The 18,335-nt window shown below is 44.1% G+C and overlaps 1 protein-coding gene across 2 annotated transcripts in view; it reads right to left on the reverse strand.

Annotated features, from left to right (window-relative positions):
• Positions 1-18,335, reverse strand: part of TIAM2 (TIAM Rac1 associated GEF 2) — a 191,229-nt gene that overhangs the window by 51,743 nt on the left and 121,151 nt on the right. Inside the window, exons 13-16 of one of the 2 annotated variants that reach the window (XM_035728554.1) lie at positions 17,893-17,997; positions 16,301-16,379; positions 13,686-13,778; positions 12,438-12,701 (exon numbers count right to left, since the gene is read on the reverse strand). In XM_035728554.1, coding sequence (XP_035584447.1) covers positions 12,438-12,701; positions 13,686-13,778; positions 16,301-16,379; positions 17,893-17,997 — 541 coding nt within the window. Of the gene's footprint in view, positions 1-12,437; positions 12,702-13,685; positions 13,779-16,300; positions 16,380-17,892; positions 17,998-18,335 lie in introns of those variants that run through there. The other variant, XM_027602341.1, reaches the window with a different exon arrangement.

Consider the following 18,335-nt stretch of genomic DNA (forward strand, 5'->3'; position numbering starts at 1 on the left):
CAAAAGTTGGGGGGGGATAAAAGGGTTTATATTGGGACGCCTGGGTGGCTCAGTCGGTTAAGCAGCTGATTCTTGATTTCAGCTCAGGTCATGCTCTCAGGGTCATGAGATCGAGCCGTGCATTGGGCTCTGCAGAGAGCATGGAGCCTGCTTGGGATTCTCTCTCCCTCTGCCTCTGCCTCTTCCCCAGCTCAAATGGGGAATGCTCTTTTTCTCAAAAAAAAAAAAGGATTCATATGGGAACAGACAATTTATAAATAATCAGAGCTGAGAACTGTAGGATCAGAAATAAATTTATAAGATGCAACAAATCATAACTCAATTGACTGAAATGAAAGGAATTTATTTGCTGCACTATTTCAAACGTCATCGTTTTTTCATAAACAAAGATGTTTTTGCCCCTATACTGTGAGTGAAAACCTTTAAAGTAGGCGAGTTGTCATTCAAATCTCCTCCCCTTCCCTTTATATGTTGTTAATTTTGATGAATTTTATGTATGGGCTTTCAGTATAAGTCATTTTAAAACCATTTTGGAAGCAAGTGGAATATTCGCCTAAACACAGAGGCTTAACACAAGGTGTTCCGAAGTCAACTCCTGGTCTTCCCCCAAAACTGCTCCACCAGCTTCCCCAGCTTAGTTGATGGCAATTCCTTCCTAACAGTCGCTCAAGGCCAAACCTGGGAGTCACCCTTGCCTCTTCTCCTTCCTCGACGCCCCACACTCAATCTCTGGGCAAGCTCTGTTGTCTGTACCTCCCCTGCTACCACGGAGGGCAAAGGCACCATCATGCCCCACCTGCAAAAGCCTCAAAGCACCCTTGGCCTCCTACAGCCTCTTCTCAATAGTTAGTGATCCTTTGAAAACCCCGGTCAGATCCTGTCACTTCTCTGCTCCAAAACACTGGATGGCCCCTCATTTTCCTCAAGACCTCGAACTGGCTTATCAAGTCTTCCCTGATCCTGCCTCACCATGTCCTCCTGGGGCCTCAACTCCCATTGCTCACCAGTCCCCTTGCTCTTCCCCAGGCACGCTGGGCTACTTGCTGATCCCTAACCATGCCGCTTACATCCCCACCTTGGGGCACCTGTTCCCTCCGCCGGGCAAGCTTTGCTTCCAGATGTCCACAAGGCTCCATCCCCCGAGTCGAGCTTATTCCAAAGCCTCGGTCTTACCCACAACTGCTGGTGCGCGAGTTCCAACGTCCACCTGCTCCCGATCTTTGTTTTTCCATCACACTTACCACCTGTTAGTACAGTATGTAATTTACTTATTATGTTTGTTGCGTATATGGATTTCCACGCACTGAAATGTAAGGTCCATGTGCTCAGGGAGTTTTATCCTGCTGTGTTCACTAATCTATCTCCAGCACCTCTAAAAACAGCACCTGATACAGAACAGGCGGCCACTGAGTATTTGTTCAATGAGTAAATTAAAGTAAAAGAGAGAGAGAGAGAGAGAGAGAGAGAGAGAGAGAGAGACCCCCTTAATTTCTCTGCTTGGCCTCAGGCACTCTTCACGAGTAAGGAGTACTCACAGAATACAATCCCAGGGGGTTGAACAGGGGGTAAGAACAGGGCATGTCTCACGTCATAGACAACTTTAGTGTTTGAGTTCAGGATGAAGATTAAAATTAAGCTTCGTAGTTCATTTGCCAACTTCATGGAAAAAACAATTCTCAAAGTCACATTTCTTTAAAGCACCATGAATTCAGCCTAAGTAAAGCCACGATTCCCTTTCTTAGCCACATGTGGTATCTTCTGCACTTGAAACAAACCACATTTTAGATATAATGTTAAGCCTTAGCAATTCGTTGAAAAATAAAGTTAATATTGGAAACACAAGACCTTGGAGGGTTTTTTTTTTTCTTTCTTAGAGCTTAAGCCCTGTCATTCCCATATCCTTGATTCATTCATTCCTACATTCGAGCAAATCTTTATTGAGTGGCTCCATTTATGGGTCTGGTGACTTATTAGTGATAAAATTCGAGAGACCCTGTGCTGAGGAAGGACAGTTACCCCTCCCAACCTCAGCGCTCCGGTGGACAGAAGCACAGGGATGCCCCCCCACCACAGCGCTGCCCACCCCTCAACCCCAGCCCTGCCTGGCCCACGAATGTATCACTTCTCAGCGGCCAATCAGCAGCTTCAGGGCCCCTCCCCTCCCCCGCGGCTCCCCACCACCTGGCTTCCCCACGAGACCCTTTGTGACCTGGCCCTTGCTCACCAGTCCAGTCTTATCTCCTCCATCTTCCCCATTCACACCTTACCTTCCAAAAACCCTGAATTACTCACACACATCTCCCCTCAGCAAGACCCTGACCCCCCACCCTCTGCAACTTCTCTCTGCCCAGAATGCACTCTGCTTTCTTCAGGGTTTAACAAAAGTGAGACTGTCCCTCAGAGGTGGCCCTGGGAACCTGGAACATGCGTTCTTGCTGCCCCTTATGTACTGTAACAGTCCTTCTCAGAGTGTGGTCTGTCAACTTCTGGGGCCACTGGGACCCTTTCAAGTGACCTACAAGTTGAAAAGTATTTTCAGTAATAATTGTAGATGTCATCTGCCATTTTCTCTCTGAGGACATGTGCAATGGGAGTGCAAGGCAGTCGTGGGTAGATCTGCTTGTGATGTAGCACACATCAGAGCAGTGGCACCCACCGTTACTCGTCACCGCTGACTCCATTACTGCACACTGCCATCGAGAACATGCTGGCATCCATTAACAACATCCTCAGTGAAGCAGTAAAAATGGCTGACTCTACTAGAACTCAACCCTTGGGAACATGTTTGAGAAGTATCCACACAGCTCTTATGCAATGGTTGTTGCAAGAAAATCACTTACACCATTGTGTTGCAAGCTGAGCTAGTTTTTTTAACAGAACAATTTTTACTAAAAAAACAAAACAAAACAAAAAAACAAACAAATGACAAAATATTTTCTTTAAAATGAATGAAGTGTGGGGTACCTGGCTGGCTCAGTTCATAAAGCATGCAACTCTTGATCTCAGGGTCATGAGTTCAAGTCCAACACTGGGTATAGAGCCTACTTAAATATAAAATATTTTTTAAAAAATGAAAACATAAAATGAACAAAGTGAACCTGTCACTTCCAAGGAAAAAACGGACAGTATTGGAGATATAATTCCAACTTTGTAGCAAAAATTCAAATCCTGGAAAACGTGTCCACCACTGTGAGCTTGATAGCTTCCCAACACATCAAGGCTTTTCCACAAGAAACTGATGGTGATATTAATGAATGTGATTTTAATGCTGCATAATGAAACATCCATATTTGAAAGATCTGCATAACCTAGCACCCAACATTTCCAAATAACCATTGCACATTACAAAATTACATGACTAGAAGATCCATTCAAAGCGTAAGACAGGCCAATGGACTTTAATCGGAGCAAGTAGGAAGGTCTACCAACCGTGTTTCAGAACCCACATGCAACTCTCCTTCAAGGAACTACCACTTGTTGAGTTTTGGTGTAATATTAAAGAAGAATATCCACAATTATCTGAAAGATTATTAAAATACTCCTCTTTGCCAACTATGAAATATTATTAAAATACTCCTCTCTTTGCCAACTACATTATCTGTGTGAGGCTGGATTTTCTTCAAATCACTGTCACAAAAACAAGCATTTGCAATAGGCTGAATGCAGATGCTGATATAAAACCCAGCTGGTCTTCTACTAAGACACACATTAAAGAGACTACAAAAATGTAAAACAATGCTACTCTTCTCACTGATTTGTTTGTTTGTTTGTTTGGAGAATTAGTTCATTAAAAACATGCTGTGTTAACATGAAATGGATTCGTTGTTACATTAAAATAAATTTTAATAAATATTTTTTAAATTTCTTGGTTTAAATTTCTTTTAAAGATTTTATTTATTTATTTATTTATTTAATTTATTTAAGAAAAAGAGAGTGTTGAGTGGGGCTGGGGGAAAGGGAGAGGCAGAGAATCTCAAGCAACTCTGTACTGAGCACAAGAGCCCAACACGGGGCTCCATCTCACGACCCTGGGATCATGATCTGAGCCAAAACCAAGACTTGGACACCCAACCAACTGAGCCACCCAGGTTCCTCTCAGGTTAAATTTCTAATAAACATCGATAGATATAATCCACATAACAAAAGCCCTTTGGGGTCCCTGATAATTTTTCACAGTAAAGGACCTGGATACCGACAAGTTCAGGAACCACAGGACTAGTACTATTATGATGGCGGATAATGATTGTTGGCTCTTCATGCATTTGCCCCACCTCCCCTGTAGCAGCCTGAAGGTGGAGCTATGGCTCTTTATTTTTGTACCCCAGCCATCAAACACAGTGCTTGACACACAAATACAAATTTATTATCTTACATTTCTGGAGGTAAGAAGACTGAAATGGGTCTGCCTGGGCCATATTCCATCTGGAGGCTCTAAGGGAGAATCTGTTCCCATGTCTGTGCAACTTCTATAAGCTACACACATTACTTTGCTCACAGGTCCACATCGCTCCAGTCCGCTTATGTCACTACATCTAGGATTCTGACTCTCCAGCCCCTGTTTTACGGCGGGCCCACCCAGATAATCCAGGGTAATCTCTCCATCCCAAGGTCCTTAATCCAATCACATCGTTGAAGTTCCTCTTGTCATGTAAATTGTTTTGCCATATTCACAGGTTCCGGGGATCAGGGTGTGGACATTCTTGGCAGGGATTTATCTGCCTACCACAGCCATGGACGGAGATATTTCAATAAAAGAGAGCAGAAAAATCCCCACCAGTTGCCACCACATTTACGAGTCTCCAGACCGGAATGAGAAAGAAACTAAGAAGAAGGATTACCTCTGCACGTGAGAAAGTGGGTGGCTAAGTACAGAGCGGGAGAAATTCAGCTATTTTATTCAGTTAAATGCTTATGTGGTCTTTGCTATGTGCCACTATCTAGTTCTTTCCAAATATTAGCTCATTAATCCCATAAAAACCCTCGACTAGTTTACAGTTGCAAACACTAAGCACAGATTAAGTGGCGTGCCCAACCAACGTCCCACAGCTGGTCACAAACCTGGAGCAAGACTGACCCCAAGTTGCATGCATAGTAGCCACACTCTTAACCACTTCCCCACACAGCTTTGACCGTTGAACCCTTCGCACTGCTGGGATGCCACACCAGGCATGTGTATTACCAATCCAAACAACGAAAGACACAGTCACAACACAGCTGTCTCCAGGAGTGAAAGCTCAAGGGGAGATATCCCCACATGGTCCTTCCTGATGGTCTCAATTCTTTCACAAGGAAGGAGAAAGTCAACAGTATAATTCACTTCCAAGCCCATTACAGAGAACCAACATGGAAATGCAGACAAGCATCACGCAGCAATCAGTACTCATGATAGACACAGGAACAGTCAGAGCTTTTTTTCCTTTTATGTAACAGCCTATAAAGCTTCCTCTTTCCAACCACACCTAACAATTCCAGGCTTACTCGGCCTGCATGGGAGACGAGATTTGACCCAGTTCTCCCAAACTCTCAAAGGGCTAGTAAAAGGGACATCTCCCATAGAAATTTCACACAGTGTTCCTCAGAGAAATTCTGTAGATTTTTACCTGAAAGATGAATTTCCATTTACAATTAGGAGAGGTGATATAGGACTGGTTTTTAACTCAAAATGCGGGCAAACTTTATTTACCAGCTCTCCCCTCAGTTCCAACAATGCCTCATCCTCTTTGCTGTGGGGCACCCCCCTAATGACCACTGTGAGGACCACACCATTCTGGCCATGGCTTCACATGCTGAGGCGCACTTTGGTTTTATAGGATACCTACGGTAATCCATTTATTCATTCTTTCCCAAGAAATAAACATTTACTTGAGTATTTCTTTTGCAAGGTCTTGTGGTCATTAAAAACAATGACCAATGACCTGGTGGCTCATTCGGTTAAGCATCTGCCCTTGGCTCAGTCATGATCCCGGGGTCCTAGGATCGAGCCCCACATCGGGCTCCCTGCTTGGCGGGAAGTCTGCTTCTCCCTCTCCCTCTGCCCCTCCCCTGAGCTCGTGGGTAAGCTAATAAATAAATAAAATCTTTTTAAAAAAGAAAATAAGTGACCAGACAAATCCTCTGCATTTTGCTCAAGACAGGAGAAAGTAATGCAGTACTCGCCAGTTTTTTTGTTTTGGGTGGGTTTTTTTTGTTTGTTTGTTTGTTTTTCAGATACAGGCCAGGACATGTTACAAATTCCTGCAATTTAAGGGTTTTCTACAATCTGGCCCCAACAGGCTTTCCAATTTCATTTCCCATTCACACACTAGCCAAGTGAGCTCTAAGTGCCGTATGGGAAACGCCCTCCAGACCTCACACTACACACACACACACCCCCCCACAGGAAACTGTCCAGCTACAGTGCTCAAGGCAAACGCTAACCTTTCCCCCATTTCTCATGCCTCTCTTTTGGACCCTTTGCTCAAAATAAACAGAAAAATCAGTGGGAATTCTACCTCTGAGCTGGACGACTTCTCTCTTTATTGAAAAGATTTAATAGTGAATTATTATTTACAAGCGTTTTACTTTTCCACTCAACGATAAGCTTGAGGATAGAAAATAATGTCTAATTCATCTTTATGTATCTGCATTTAGCAGAACATTATTGCTTACTTGTTAAATAAACAAGCGACTCAATGAAGGACGAGGAATGAGCAAAGGGGACCAAATGCCCCAACAACACTAAGCTTGGCAAGAGAGTGCGTATCCAAGGTCTGTAACTCCCGCTCTGCTCACAGAAAAGCATCCTCTCACGTCCACTGATCAAACTGACAAGGACCTTCATCAGCACCATTATCGGCAACAAAGATTCTGAGACCAACGTTCTGTGCCCCGGCAAAACCGGTCTATTTCTCACTCTTATTTTCTTTTAATTTTGTTTAAATTTTTTTTGAAAGATTTTATTACTTAGAGAGAGTGCACAAGCAGGGGGAGTGGCAGAAGGAGAGAGAGAAGCAGGCTCCCCACTGAGCAGGGCATGATGAGGGATGATCCCAGGACCCTGGGATCATGACCTGAGCTGAAGGCAGACGCTTAACTGACTGAGCCACCCAGGCACCCCTTCTTTTAAATTTTTTAACGTACCATCTTTAGGAACCCCTCTGTTTTTACACCTAGGGATCCTGGGGCGTCAGCCGGCTCGCTGCAGTAACAGCAGTTACACATACAAACAGCATTCCCTGAGCTCAAAGCTGTTCATCATCCTACACCAGGCTACGGAAGCCAAAATACCCTCATCCTCGTCAACAGGAAATCAGCAGGTGTGCCACATCAGAGCCGGCTCTGTAACTGCACCCCCCCTGCCCCTCGCCCCTGGTGAGAAGCTGTATAAGGGACACATACAGTCCCAGGAGCAATTCCTTCCAAACAGCAAATCTGCATCTAAGTGGCTTCTGGTAGCGTGAAAATCTGCACACCTCATACATCAATTCAGAACGAGAGTGATTCAGCGCCGGGCAGGGAATTAAAAAAAGAACCTCAGGCTGCAATTACCTTCATCATTGGGTCGGCACTGCTGGGCTGATGCGGTCTGAGTGGGAGCAGGAACCTAGGTCCTCTCTCTTCTGTCTCCTGTGAGTCCCCGACACTCACAGCACAGTGTTAATTGCCGTTTACAGACGGAGACTACGTTAATGCCACAATGGGCTCCACGCTGACAGAAAGACTTGGTTCAGAAACTCTAGGCCCCATAGGACTCTCTCTAAAAAGCTGCTGGAATTTCTCAAAGATGGCATACCCTAGAAAAGGGGTTTTCAATATAAACCGCAAAAAACAGCACCCACAAGGATCTGGGATGATCAGGGGCTGGCCCGCCAAAGCCCTTCCGTGGCGGCCCTGTTGGCTCGAACCTAACACCAGCCTCGCTGGGGGGATTCCAGCCACAACATTAATCTCTCTATAGTCAGTCCTTACAGATGAGATCTCCACTCCAGTCAAATACAGCCCTATACACGTTTCCTCTCTTTCTACTGCAGATAACCCAAGCAGAAGGAGGCAAGAATCAAATGGTCATTCACGTCCACGGAAACCAAGGAACTAACACATCAGTTCTAGATGCGCTCCTGTCTGCTCCACTCTTCACAGAAGATCACAGGAAGGTCACAGGAAGCCCGTGACTACCGTTCGTTCTTGGCTCCTCGTGTACTCAATTTGCTGAGTGGGCCTGTGTCTCCTGAGGGCGGGCTCCTGCACAAATGAGCTGAGCTCACAGGTCAGCTGGCTGCATTCTGAGCCACTCAGGACAGTGGTGGTGGTCTGCGGCATATAATCCCCCCACCGAGAATAACAACACGCAAACACAACAGCTATCACTTGCTGAGAACTTCACACAGATGATCTCATTTAACTCTCAAACCCTTGGCACACAAGGGTTCAAGAAAGGGTATGACCGCCCTCTCAGGGTCAGCCCCACCTCCCTTTAGACTAATGCCCCCCACCCCACCCCGCCTTGGGGGCCACATGAGGGAGCCAGGTTAACAATGGAGCTTGCACTACCCCAAACCTCCTGCAGGGGGCTCTCTGACGGCCAGACCCAGGAACATGCATTTTCCCAAGGTCAGCAGGCGAGTCTTCAGCATCAGAAGTTTGAGAACCATTTTCCTAACCAGAGCACATATCAATGAGTCTCAAATGCCAGTAGTATGCTTCTTATCTAGAAAAGCAAAGACGCGGAATAGCAAGTCATAATCCTTGCCCGGGCTCCTCAGGACCTGCTACTCTTGCTGGCACTTTTTTCAGTCAGATACGTAAATAAGGAGGGTGTTTTGTTTTGCTCTAACCTGATCAAGAGACTAAAGCTAACAAATATAAATTTCTGGATACCTGACCAAAACCTGAAGAAGACCAAAAACCCCTAAACCCAATGTAGCTTATTCCTAGGGCCTCACATGTTTTAAGCACCCAATATGGAAATCAGTAAACCTTCATCATGGACAGTCAAGATATGCCCAAAACAACCCTGCAGTTTCTTCCTTTACCTTCTTATATTCTTATGTTTCTATTTAAACAAAACAAAACAAAAAAAGGTCTTCCATTCCAGAGCACCAGCTGTTTGTTTTTTAGTAACAGAGGATTGGCTTCTCTGGAAAACAAAATGGGAAAATCTTCCTTCGTTTCAAGTACTGGGCTAGAGATGCCTCTGGTATTGTCGAGGGAACACAAAACTGAGGGGAAGGCAGACTCTCACCTCTGAGTATAACTCAAAGTTGACTGAAAAATTGTTTATCAAAGTCCTTTAAGTTCTTTCCTTTGTGTAATTTTTAACCTTAGCAAGAAAATGGGACTACCATTTTCTGATTCACTGCCAAAGTAAAGCAAGGTAATTTTTCATAAAGCATCAACCTGCACGGGAGAGGGGAGAGGAGAATCCCATTTTCGGAATTCCTGACACGTAAGGAGCTGGGCCAGACCCGTACAGATGTGGACTTCCTCAGAGTGACCTATTCGGGTGAGGGGCGAAACCGTATCTTCCAGGTGCGAAATCAAGGCTCCGTGTCTCCATATGGGCTCCCCCACAAGCAGAGTCCAAGCCGAGGACGTGGGTTTACAAGTTTATTTGGAAGGTGACCCCAAGAGGCCCAAGGGAAGGCAGAGGGTAGGTGATCCCAAGAGGGGAGACAGCCCATAAAAGGTGTGAAAACGAGGTTGCTTCGTGCACGTGGGGCTCAGTTTTACCGGGAGCCCCTGCTGAATCGTGGTAAGCGCCGCAGAACTGTCCCCGTGGGGGGCAGGGAGCTCGGGGTCCCCCCCCACCACCCATGCGTCCCCGGCTGAGGGCTGCCCCGAGGTCGCACCCGGGCAAGCACAGCCAGGACCCAAATGCAGGCGGGACTCACAGGCCCGCGTGCCTGTCACCTCACCTCACCTGCCCCCTCACCTCTCCTTTCACCCATGCAGGCTCCCGAGCACAATCTCGATACTATGCACAAATGAGGGACTCGCGCTTTTTCTTCTAGCTTCCAATTTCCGCCCCCCACCCCTTTTCTTTTCCCCAACCTTAAAAATACAGAGTCGTCCTTCTGAGATGTTCCCTCATAGGCGTTTTCTTCCTGCACAAGCTTTCGCTTCAAAAAGCAAACAAATAAATTCTGTATTTGCAAAGCATGTGGGGAAGCCGCCCATCACGGCTGTTGTATTTTCAAGGCAGGCACATTACTGTGGAACAGTGAGGGACCCAGACGGCAGAACTGCAGGCAGAAGGGTAGTGGGGCGCTCCCGGGGACAGGGATTCAGCCCCCCCCACCAGATGCATGGCCTCGCCAGGAAACCAGGGGGGCCGGGGCGGGGGGGGGGGGGGGCGGTGTACGGCTCTCCTGCCTGTCCTGGCTGCAGCAGAGCATTGGGCAGGGCAGGACGAGCGGAGGGATGCACTGGAACCCTATGGGGACCTGTAGGACGACCAGCTATAGAAAAGCCCGGCCGGTCTGACTAGCTAAGCCATCTGTATACACAGACATCAGCACCGCACAGGTAAGTTATAGAGCTTTCCACCATCAGAATGGCTCCCTGGGGTAATATAATAGCTTTTTTTTTTTTTTTTTTGAAGATTTAATTTACTTGAGAGAGACAAACAGACACAGCATGAACGGGGGTGGGGGGGGAGCAGGGGCAGAGGCAGAAGCAGGCTCCCCGCTGAGCAGGGAGTCCGATGTGGGGCTCGATCCCAGGACCCTGGGATCATGACCTGAGCCGAAGGCAGACGCTTAACTGACTGAGCCACCCAGGTGCCCCATATAATTGCTATCGGACCCAGGACCTCTCTGAATTGTTTCCACACAAAACAAACAAAAAGGGGTAAATAGTCTTAGCTGACCTGCTTGATCCTTAACTATTAAAAAAAAAAAAAAGGTAAATTTGCCACTTTTGCTGCTTTCTATAGAAATTCATTCCTGCAGTACCAAAGTGTTATAGACTCTGCAGTAATTTCTTATTATGATAAAATACATAGAGCTATAAAGGGCATTGAATGTATCCCTCAAGAATAATGAATCCAGCGAATGGACACATGCATGTATTATGTGGAATGCTCAGGCCTGTACCAGAGCCCAGGGTCACTGAGTGATGGCCCTAATATAACCAAGTAATTAATTAGTTCCATCATGATTTTTGCTTATGATATCCAGTTTTATATGCCAATAGTCAATTTAATGGCATTTTAAATTGGAGTGAAGCCCCAAGAGAAGAAAGCACTATACACCTTATTGAATCACAAATCATACATCTGATTTTTTAATTCCAAAAATGACCTAATAAACTTGCTGTATAATTAAATCTATCCGAACTCCTCTTTTTGTGTTTTTCATTCATTTCTAGTAATCATGCAGAGATTTCAATTGGAAATCCATTATCACTGCAATTAAGTATAAATGTTCCTTTGTGTGGGGGCACCTGGGTGGCTCAGTCCATTGAGCATCCAACACTTGGTTTCAGCTCAGGTCGTGATCTCAGGGTCGTGAGACTGAGCCTCACATCAAGCAGAGGCGCTCAGCGCAGAAGCCTGCTTGAGATTCTCTCTCCTCTCTCTCTCTCTCTCTCTGCCCCACCCCCTAAATAAACAAACAAATAAAATCTAAAAAAAAAAAAAAAAATTCCTTTGTGCGCACTTAACATAAACACCCTATGCTCTCTGTCTCATGTCAGGGCTTGACCAGCTTCCTCCAGGAATACGGAGAGAAACTACAGGTTTTCAGTAATAGCTGGAGCCTCTGATTTACTTGCCTGCAACATATGAATTATGCATGAATTAATAAACTCAGAAATCCAGACCTTCAGATTGACCTTCAGATTATTTCCTCATGTGGAAATTTTACCTTTAGAAAAATAAGCTGGCATACAACTTTTCATTTTTAAGCCTTGCCAAAATTTTAAAATTTACGACCTACATGAAAAGTTCGCAGTTTATTGAGAAAGCAGTCACTTAACAAAAGAGGTAAAGAATTATGAGACTGAGTTACTACCTACTGGGCTGAGGAACCTACAAAAGAGGTAACGAATGAAATTGTATCAACTATTCTAAGAACCCAAAAGATTGCTGCAAAATGTTTTTTTGCCTTAGATTCAACTGAATAGAAAATCAAACTCTGTCATTTATGTTGGCTTTCATCTACCTTCAATCACAAAGCAATTACAATACAAAATTATCCTGGGTGGTTTTTTTTTTTAAAGATTCTGCTATTTTAAAGGATATTCTTTTGTGCAGAAATTTATTTTCTATTTTCATGAAAGTGTTTTAATTTCCACAGTGCATGAAATTTTGATTAAATCTACTGGGTTGGCATCTGTGTTCTTCTGCTAATAAATGAGAAAACATTCTTTGAACAGCCCTAAATAATCTAAGTTTGCAAGCAAAATATACAGCCTAAAATTATCAGCTGTTGATACCGGCAGTGAAGAAGGAGCCTTACCATTGGTTGTATTCTTTTTAAAGTTATCCAGGAACTCCTCCAGAAGCTGGGACTGGTTCGGAGGGGGCAGCAGACTCTTCTGGTCCCTTGAGAACAGGTCACTGTCTGACCAGGATGAACACAAGGTGCCTTTTGTGTCTGGCGGCCGGGCAATCAGAGTGAGCCCAACGCTCTGCTCAGAAAACAAGGCCTCCATCTGCTTCAGGTCAAGATCAGACACAGCTTCCCCATTTAAGGTCACGATTTCATTGCCCTTTCTCAACCCTGAGAACAAGGAAGAGAAAACAAAAGGAAGAGAAGAGAAATTACTAAGAGAAGTATTTTAACATGAAGGTGAAGGACAGCCACACACTCAAAGCATGTATTGTCAGGGACCATCCTGCTGCTGTCTTCAAAGCAAAGCCCAAAATGGACAGCATCCGGACGCCGCTGTTAACGCATTTCAGCTCTCTCAAGACTGGGATTAAAAGGAACAGCTTGGGGTTTTGGTTTTTGGTTTTTTTGTTGTTTTTTTTTTTTTTTTTTTTTTAGTAAGCTTTTTGCCCAACGTGGGGCTTAAACTTGCGACCTGGAGATCAAGAATAGTGTGCTCAACGGACTGAGCCAGCCAGGTGCCCCCAGAAGGAACAGGTTGAAAAAGAAAACCAAGAGCGCGTGGATGGCTCAACCAGTTGAGTGTCCGACTCTTGCTTTCGGCTCAGGTCATGATCTCAGTCAGGGTCTTGAGCAGGAGCCCCTCATCGCCCTGGGGGACTCTGCTGCAGATTCTTTCCCTCTGCCCCACCCCCGATCCTGCACACTCTCTCTAAAGTAAACAAATCTTAAAAAAAAAGGGGGGGGAAACCATTTGACCATCATTCAAATTCATTGTTCCTCTATTTACCTGATGTTAAATGCCGTGGAAAGTAACATTTATCTGTGTCTATCCGGCACCCCGTTTCCTTTCTCCATCTCTCTGTACACATGCACTGTACTGTGTCTGTGTGCGGACATACTCTCTTTCAAAAAAACCCCCCAAATACTCTCTCCATATATACGTATATATATATATATATATACGTGTATATATATATATATATATATATACACGTATGCATTTTCAATTAAACTATTAAGTTTGCCTTTTTTTTTTTAGTTCTAGGAGAAACCATTTTCTGACAAAACTGTTAACAAGAACATTTCACTAGGCAGACTGCATTCCATAGTTTTGAATTAAGAGAGAACAGAGACACTCTGTGCCACACGGACCTTCTCCATATGCCAAGCCGTCAGGGAGAACATCACTTATAAATATTCGGCTGAGATGCTGATGCTCGTCCACCTGCACTGTCACTGCAAACCCTACGAGTGACAATAAAAGAAAAAAACAAGTCTAAATTCAGCACACTAATTAATTTCTCCAACTTAATCAGCAGTATTCCCTTGAACATCTTTTCTCGTAAGTGTGCAGCGTCAAGGAAGTCAAGTTACGGGTATTGAGAAAGCACAGCTATCTGGCAGAGGCAGAAAATCAGGAACATGTCAGATCTAAGGGTTCAATATGAGTGCACAACCTTTTTCAAAAGCGGAGACGCTACACCCACGTTTAGAGCAGCATTATTTACAACAGCCAAAGGTGGAAGCAACCTGATCATCCTTTTTTTTTTTTTTTTAAGATTTATTTATTTGACAGAGAGAGATACCGCGAGAGAGGGAACACAAGCAGGGGGAGAGGGAGAGGGAGAAGCAGGCTCCCCGCCAAGCAGGGAGCCCGATGCTGGGATCGATCCCAAGACCCTGATCATGACCTGAGCCAAAGGCAGACCCTTAACCAACGGAGCCCCCCAGGAGTCCGCTATCATCTTTTGATAGATGAATGGATAAATACAATGCAATACTGCACTGTACATGCAATGGAATTACGCCCTCATAAAAAGGAAAGAAATTCCAATACATGCTATCACACGGACAAACCTTGAGGACGTTATGCTATGTGAAATAAGCCAGTCACAAAAGAACAAATTCTGTATGGTTCCCCTTATGTGAGATACTGAGAGCAGTCAAATCCAGAGACAGAAAGCAGAATGGTGGTAGGCAAGGGATGGGAAGGAGGAATGGGGAGTGACGGTTTTAAAAGATACAGAGTTCCAGTTCTGCAACATGAAAATAGTTCTGAACATGGACACTGTCACTGGCTGCACAGCAATGGGAATGTATTTAACGTCAGTGAGCTGTCATTTTTAACCATTCTTAATGGTTATGATGGCAACCTTTGTTACAGGCGTTTTACGATTTAAATTTTTTTTAATTTTTTTAGAAGTTGAAACCAAAAAAAATACTCTTATTGAAATAAATTAAATTAAGTTCAATACAAAATAATTTGTTAAGAAACAACTCTGTATGGAGTTAGCATTTTAAGTAGGTGGAAAACCACTTGGATGGATACCGTACCTGCCCTAAATGTGACTCTGTGCAAAACCCAGGTGAGACAGCCCTGCCTCTAAATGCATCTCCCTCACCTGGGTGTGCTCTTCTCTCTGATTCCACAGTTGGGAGCACCTGTTTCCATGTCTTGGTTCCATAATACTGGGAGTTCCTTGACAATAAGAAGAATGATGTGTCCCCCCACCCTTTTCCTCTGTGCCTCGGGCAGAGCCTGGCGGACTGTGATCACCACAAAGCATCTTTGCAAGTGTCTTCATTCAGTCCTTCAGTCATTCAAATACAAAGAAGATTCACAAACACCCACCAAGGAAAGTAGAGTGAAGGTCAATAGAATACAGACAAAATGCTAAGAAGGCTTCAGAGGGAAAAACCAACCTAACATTGGGTCAAAATAGACTATGTAAATTAAAAACAAAGAACATGTCGATTATATAAATTTTTTTAAAAAGACACAAAGAACAAATCCCAAGAAAACTAACATATTACAATGACTGCAATTTGATCAGCTGGATTCATTTTTAAGGAAAAAAATTACATCGACGTATTCAACAAGAAATAGTCTTTTATGGAGATATGTATTGATGATCATTATCTAATTATTGAGTTCCCATGGTAAAAGACAGAATAAAATGCTGAAATGAACTTTAAGACATGAGTACAGTCCATGAGGAGCTTAAAGCCAAGTTTAAAGACAAACAAATGGAAATGCAAAAATCAGATATTACAAAGTGACGTGGATAATGCTGACCGTTCATTTTTTAAACTAAAGGTAAAGCAGTCATATAAGGCTTCTTTAAGAAGGTTAGACCTTTAGTTAGTTCCTGGAGGCCACGGTGTATTTCCACAGAGAGGAGGGAACAGGGGAGGGAAGGCAGTGCACCATTTCTGGCAGGTGAAAAGCTGAGAGCAAAGACACGGAGGAGAATCCGGAGTTACTCGGCTCAGAACAGCACCCAGTGAACTCATTGTGTTACTCTTATCACCATCCTTTCAAACTCATCAATTTTTATACTTATTCCTTTTCATTACTTTGGCATTTTCCCCTATTAATAAGCATCTTTTGAGCCTAATACAAATAAATAGAAATGAAGGAAATGAGAGGAATTTCAGAAACTGCTATCATAGTTGACACTGAAAATGTAAACATGAAGAAAAAAAAAATGAGGTCCAAAGATACTGGAGCAAACTAGACGTGGATGGACAACATGGCTCTCTAACTGGGTTCCTTTTTTTTTTTTTTTAAGATTTTATTTATTTATTTGACAGAGAGAGAGAGCACAGCAAGAGGAGCTGGAGAGGGAGGAGCAGGCTCCCCGCTGAGCAGGGAGCCCAACACGGGGCTCGATCCCAGGACCCCGGGGATCATGACCTGAGCCAAAGATAGACGCTTACTCGACTGAGCCACCCAGGCGTCCCTCCGACTGGGTTACTGTGCTTACCAAAGTCAGACACACTGCCGGTCTTCGTGAGCTGCACATCATAAACACTTAGCGGGAAGATTTCTATTTCATCATAAACCTACAAAAGGAAAAACAACAAAATCAAAAAATTTAATGTCATAGTATCTTAGAAAATTTTTTTAAAGATTTTATTTATTTGAGAGACAGCATGTGCACAAGTTGGGGGAAGAGCAGATGGAGAAGGAGAAGCAGACTCCCCACTGAGCACTGAGCCTGACGCAGGACTCAGTCCCAGGACTCGGAGATCCTGACCTGAGCCAAAACCAAGAGTCAAACGCTCAACCGACTGAACCACCCAGGCGCCCCTTTGGAAACTTGTTTTCATGATTTCCAAACTAGACGCCAAATTAAAACAGAATTCCACCCCTCTCCTACAAATTACATACTTTTTTTTTTAAGTAGGCACCACACCCAGCATGGAGCCCAACTCGGGACTTGAACTCACAACCCTGAGATCAAGACCCGAGCCAAGATCAAGAGTCGGACACTTAACCGACTGAGTCACCCAGGCACGCCCACAAATAACTGACTTTTAAAATCAAGAGGCCTTACATCAGGGAAATCCAAATCAAAACCTCAATGAGATACCACCTCACACCAGTCAGAATGGCTAAAATTAACAAGTCAGGAAATGACAGATGTTGGCGAGGATGCGGAGAAAGGGGAACCCTCCTACACTGTTGGTGGGAATGCAAGCTGGTGCAACCCCTCTGGAACACAGTATGGAGGTTCCTCAAACAGTTGAAAATAGAGCTACCATACGATCCAGCAATTGCACTACTAGGTATTTACCCCAAAGGTACAAATGTAGGGATCCGAAGGTGTACGTGCACCCCGATGTTTATAGCAGCAATGCCCACAGTAGCCAAACTGTGGAAAGAGCCAAGACATCCATCGACAGATGAATGGATAAAGAAGAAGTGGTATATATACACCATGGGATATTATGCAGCCATCAAAAGGAATGAGATCTTGCCATTTGCAACGACGTGGATGGAACTGGAGGGTGTTATGCTGAGTGAAATAAGTCAATCAGACAAAGACATGTATCAAATGACCTCACTGATATGAGGAATTCTTAATCTCAGGAAACAAACTGAGGGTTGCTGGAGTGGTGGGGGGTGGGAGGGATGGGGTGGCTGGGTGATGGACATTGGGGAGCGTATGTGCTACGGTGAGCGCTGTGAATTGTGCAAGACTGTTGAATCACAGATCTGTACCTCTGAAACAAATAATGCAATATATGTTAAGAAAAAAAAAAGAACAAGAAGATAGCAGGAGGAGAAGAATAAAGGGGGGGAAATCGGAGGGGGAGACAAACCAGGAGAGACGATGGACTCTGAGAAACAAACTGAGGGTTCTAGAGGGGAGGAGCGTGGGGGGATGGGTTAGCCTGGTGATGGGTATTAAAGAGGGCACGTTCTGCGTGGAGCACTGGGTGTTATACGCAAATAATGAATCATGGAACACTACATCCAAAACTAATGATGTAATGTATGGTGATTAACATAACAATAAAAAATTGAAAGAAAAAAAATCAAGAGGCCTTAGATGTGGTTCAAATCACTTGCCTGTTCTTGCATGTATTCATATGGTGCAGGGACACAGTACTCGATGTTTTCATCTACTAATTTTCGGAGCTGTAGGCCATAGTGGCTGGGTTCCAGCTGCCTCATCTGTAAAGAAAAAAGACAGCCAATCAAGATTTTAAATGTTCTTTCTAAATTCATCGTTGTCCATTAAAAATCAAAGTGGACATTTCTGAAGGAAATACCGTATATAATGTGTGGAGTTTAAACCCATACGTAAGAGCTGAAATTTAAATGTGCAAAAAAAGAAAGACGGGACAAATAATTACTTTTAAGAAGGTTTTCTCTAAATGACACCGCTTATCACTAAAAAGCAAGAGGTGTATTTTTAAGAACTTAGAGTAGTATATTATCTGATAGATCTTACCATCTCAGCAGGTACTAACATTTTGCACACTGGTTTTACCTAAGTTGTTTCTCATTAC

This window comes from Zalophus californianus, chromosome 7 (assembly GCF_009762305.2).
Source record: "Zalophus californianus isolate mZalCal1 chromosome 7, mZalCal1.pri.v2, whole genome shotgun sequence".
NCBI classification, from domain to species: domain Eukaryota; kingdom Metazoa; phylum Chordata; class Mammalia; order Carnivora; family Otariidae; genus Zalophus; species Zalophus californianus.